Here is a 3,282-nt window from a genome sequence, read left to right as displayed (position 1 = left end):
ATACATATATATATATATATATATATATATTTGTACGTATGTTTGTATATGTTTATCCGTCTGTACATAGAAAGAAAGAAAGAGAGAGAGAAAGGGAAGCTAGAAGATGGGCGTTGCCTTTTTGTTTGTTACTTTTGCGGGGGGTCGGGTGGGCCCTGTGGGTTTGATTGCTACATCTGCGTATCCCTCTATGCGTGTGCGCGTGTCCTCTCATGGGATTGGATCAGGGCGACTACGTCCCTAGTTTCACCTCTAGAATATTTGTCTACCTCTGTGCACCCCTTTCAGTCAGCGTGGGTGGAAAACAACGCTGTTTTCCACTCTGCTCCCCATTCACCCAGGTTTTTTTTGGTTTATTTGTTGTTTCCCCCCATTTTGTTGTGTACCCGCACGCTGGCGCGCGCCGGTGCGGCTGTGGCGTCGCGCCGCTTCATGCCCCTTTTCGTTTTCTGGCCTCTTTCCCTCCTTCTTTTTTTGTGTGTGTGCTCCCCCACGGGGCTCACTCGCGGTGCAGGGAACAGGGAGCCACTGAGGGGAGGAAGAGGAGGCGACCCGCGAGTTGCAGAAGGGAGGGGAAAGCGGCAGGGACGGAGGGAAACAGAGGCCACGCGAAGGCAAAAGCAAGAAAAGCAAAGCAAGAGAAGAAGAAGAAGAAGAAGAAGAAGAAAAAATACATCCATTTTCCCCGCCGCCCGCCTACCCCCCACCCCCAGGGGCACTTAGAGTTCCTTCCCTGCCGTCCACAATGGCGGGTCGCACCATAACGTCGATGTGCCTCGTGGAGGAGGAGTCCCCGGCGCCCCTGCTTGTTGGCCGGGAGGACGGCTCCATTGAGTTTTATGCCTCCACCGACGCTGCCTACTTCGGCAAACCGTTGCTGACGCTCTACGGCCACACCAAGGCCGTCACAGCCATCTTCGCCGCCTCCCCGGAGGAGGCCTTCACCTGCGCCATGGACGGCACGGTTCGCCAGTGGTCCACCGACCCAGAGCAGGAGGAGGCGAAGCGGTGCTTAAAGGCGTCAAAGGTGGCCACCCCGCTGCGGTGCCTCCGCATGCATGAGGGCACGATTTACACGGGCGGCGATGACGGCTGCCTACACCTCATTGACGGGCCGCGGCGAGCCTCGTGGCCGGGGCACAACGACGCCCTCTCTTGCATGGCCGTTGTCGGCGAGGACTCGCAGAACATTATCACGGGCGGCTACGACAATCAAATCCGCGTCTGGGACATAAAGCTGGGAAAAACTATTCGACTACTTACGGGTCATCAGAATCACATCAAATGTCTGCGTCTTATTGCGGGGGGAGAATTGCTCCTCTCGTTCGGGCGCGATCTCACGGTGAAGATCTGGCGGCTGCCGGAATTCGGCGAGGAGGACGAAGAGGACGCCGCCCCCGTCGCGGCCGACGCAAATCGCCACGCAACCGTCTCCTTCACGGAGCCGGTGAACCCCACGGCGGCGGCGGCGGAGCGTCCCCCCTCCGCGGAAGCCGATGGCGGGGAGGCCTCGGGAGAGGCGCAGGGCCCCGCACTGGCCGACCCTGACGCGGGTATTGAGGCCGCAGGGAGCCTAGCCACCGATCAGTACTATGCTGCGGTGCAGGCCGCAAAGGCGGTGAAGTCTGCCATGAAGACGCGCCCTGAGCCACCGATTCGGCAACTGCGGCCTGTAGGAACGATTGAAATTCCAGAGGTGCCTCACGTTGTGGCCGCCACAAGCAACGAGGCGCCTTACTGCTACATCGGCGCCTCCGACGGGTATGTGTTAGGCATGAATGTGCGTGCGCTGTCACGCTCTGTGCTGCTGTTTCTTTCACGCAATGAGGCGAAGTTGCGGGCCGACACCCGTGAGACACGCCTGACACTGCGGTTGGCGGTACGCGCCATTAAGAAGCGGTGCCGAAAGGCGATTCAGCAGAAGCAGCGGGAATTGCTGCGCGCTGCAAAGAAGGCGCGGGCCGCAAAGAGGGCAGAGGAGCGAAAGGAACGCGCGGCCGCGCGTGCCGCTGCGCGAGCGGCGAAGGCCGCCAATCGCGCCGAGGAGGAAAACGATGAGGAGGAGGAAGACGAGGAGGAGGAGGACGGGGACGAGGCGCCGGGCGCCGAGGAGGAGGAGGAGGAGGAGGAGGAGGAGCAGGAGGAGGAGGAGGACCCCCTCGCCCTGTTAGACGACGCGCAGCGTGAGGAGCTTGCCAGCTTCCGGAAGGAGCAGGAAAAGGAGCGCGACGACGAGATCGCGTCTTTGCGCGGCGCCGCGACTGAGCGAAATAAGGCAGTTGAAAAAATCGGGCTCGCCACGTACGACACCTCTCGCGACCAGTTCTTTCGCTTGAGTTTCACGAGCTACAAAAAGATTGGGGGACGAGGCGGTGCTGGGGCTGGTGGCGCTGCCCGGCAGCACCTGCTGCGCCGCCCAGTCAGACTGCGTCAAATCCGTAGACACCACGCCTGGCATCACGTACCTGTAAGGGCGGTCCACCGCTGTGGCATGCGTATATACACATATATATTACGTATATGCCGTTGTGCGGGGCGACCGACAAGCTGCTTTTTTTTTTCCGGCGGTGAGCAGCCGATGTAAAAAAAAAAAAAATAAGCAATTCAAACAAAATCCAAAGTGTGTGTATATATATGTAGATGTGTGTGTGTATGTATGTATATATGCATGAATACATGTATGAAGTTCTAAACCGATGCCCCCATGAACCGGGAGAAGTTAATGTCTTCTTCTGGCGAGCCTGCTGTGGTGCAGGGGCGACGTTGTTGCCTTACCTGTTAAAACAAAAAAAACAAAAGCTTGTGCTTTCGTTTCTCTCATTCTCTGAAGGTCTTTGCGAGAGTCAAGGTACATTCTTCGGCGATGTCGCACCACGTCAAGATCCGCGATCTGCGCGAGAAGAACAAGGATGAGCTGATGAAGCAGCTCATGGAGTTCAAGAAGGAGCTCTCGCAGCTTCGCGTGGCGCAGCAGCTCAACAGCGCCGGCACCCGCCTTGGCCGCATTCGTCTGATCCGCAAGAGCATTGCCCGCATCCTCACCGTGCTGAACCAGAACGAGCGCGACAACCTGCGCAAGTTCTACTCGGAGAAGAAGCTGCGTGCGAGCAAGCCAAAGGCCCTCCGCGCGAAGCTGACCCACCGCCGCCGCCTCGCGCTGAAGGACAATGAGAAGAACCGCAAGACGCGCCGCCAGCTGCGCATGGCCCGCAAATACCCCAGGCGTGTCTACGCTGTGAAGCTTTAAGCGACAAGCGCCTATTGTGTGTGAGGACGTGACTT

General features: G+C 58.3%; 2 protein-coding genes across 2 annotated transcripts, besides 4 other annotated features; both read left to right on the top strand.

The window, feature by feature from the left end:
• Positions 1 to 4: 4 nt before the first annotated feature.
• Positions 5 to 30: a microsatellite.
• Positions 31 to 68: 38 nt separating this feature from the next.
• Positions 69 to 94: a microsatellite.
• Positions 95 to 639: 545 nt separating this feature from the next.
• Positions 640 to 667: a microsatellite.
• Positions 668 to 745: 78 nt separating this feature from the next.
• Tco025E_00614 (serine/threonine protein kinase) lies at positions 746 to 2,584 on the top strand (the record flags this gene model as incomplete). The annotated part of the gene is made up of 1 exon (XM_029367554.1): positions 746 to 2,584. The coding sequence occupies one exon, from the start codon at positions 746 to 748 to the stop codon at positions 2,582 to 2,584; it is 1,839 nt and encodes a 612-aa protein (XP_029232383.1).
• A 36-nt stretch (positions 2,585 to 2,620) lies between these two features.
• Positions 2,621 to 2,683: a microsatellite.
• A 180-nt stretch (positions 2,684 to 2,863) lies between these two features.
• Tco025E_00613 (60S ribosomal protein L35) lies at positions 2,864 to 3,247 on the top strand (the record flags this gene model as incomplete). Its single annotated transcript, XM_029367553.1, has 1 exon — positions 2,864 to 3,247. One exon carries the CDS (start codon positions 2,864 to 2,866, stop codon positions 3,245 to 3,247), a length of 384 nt encoding a protein of 127 aa, XP_029232382.1.
• Positions 3,248 to 3,282: the final 35 nt, after the last annotated feature.

The sequence above is a fragment of the Trypanosoma conorhini genome (assembly GCF_003719485.1).
Source record: "Trypanosoma conorhini strain 025E chromosome Unknown Tco_14.4_contig_00014, whole genome shotgun sequence".
NCBI lineage: Eukaryota > Euglenozoa > Kinetoplastea > Trypanosomatida > Trypanosomatidae > Trypanosoma > Trypanosoma conorhini.
This window is presented reverse-complemented; position numbering and strand designations above follow the sequence as displayed.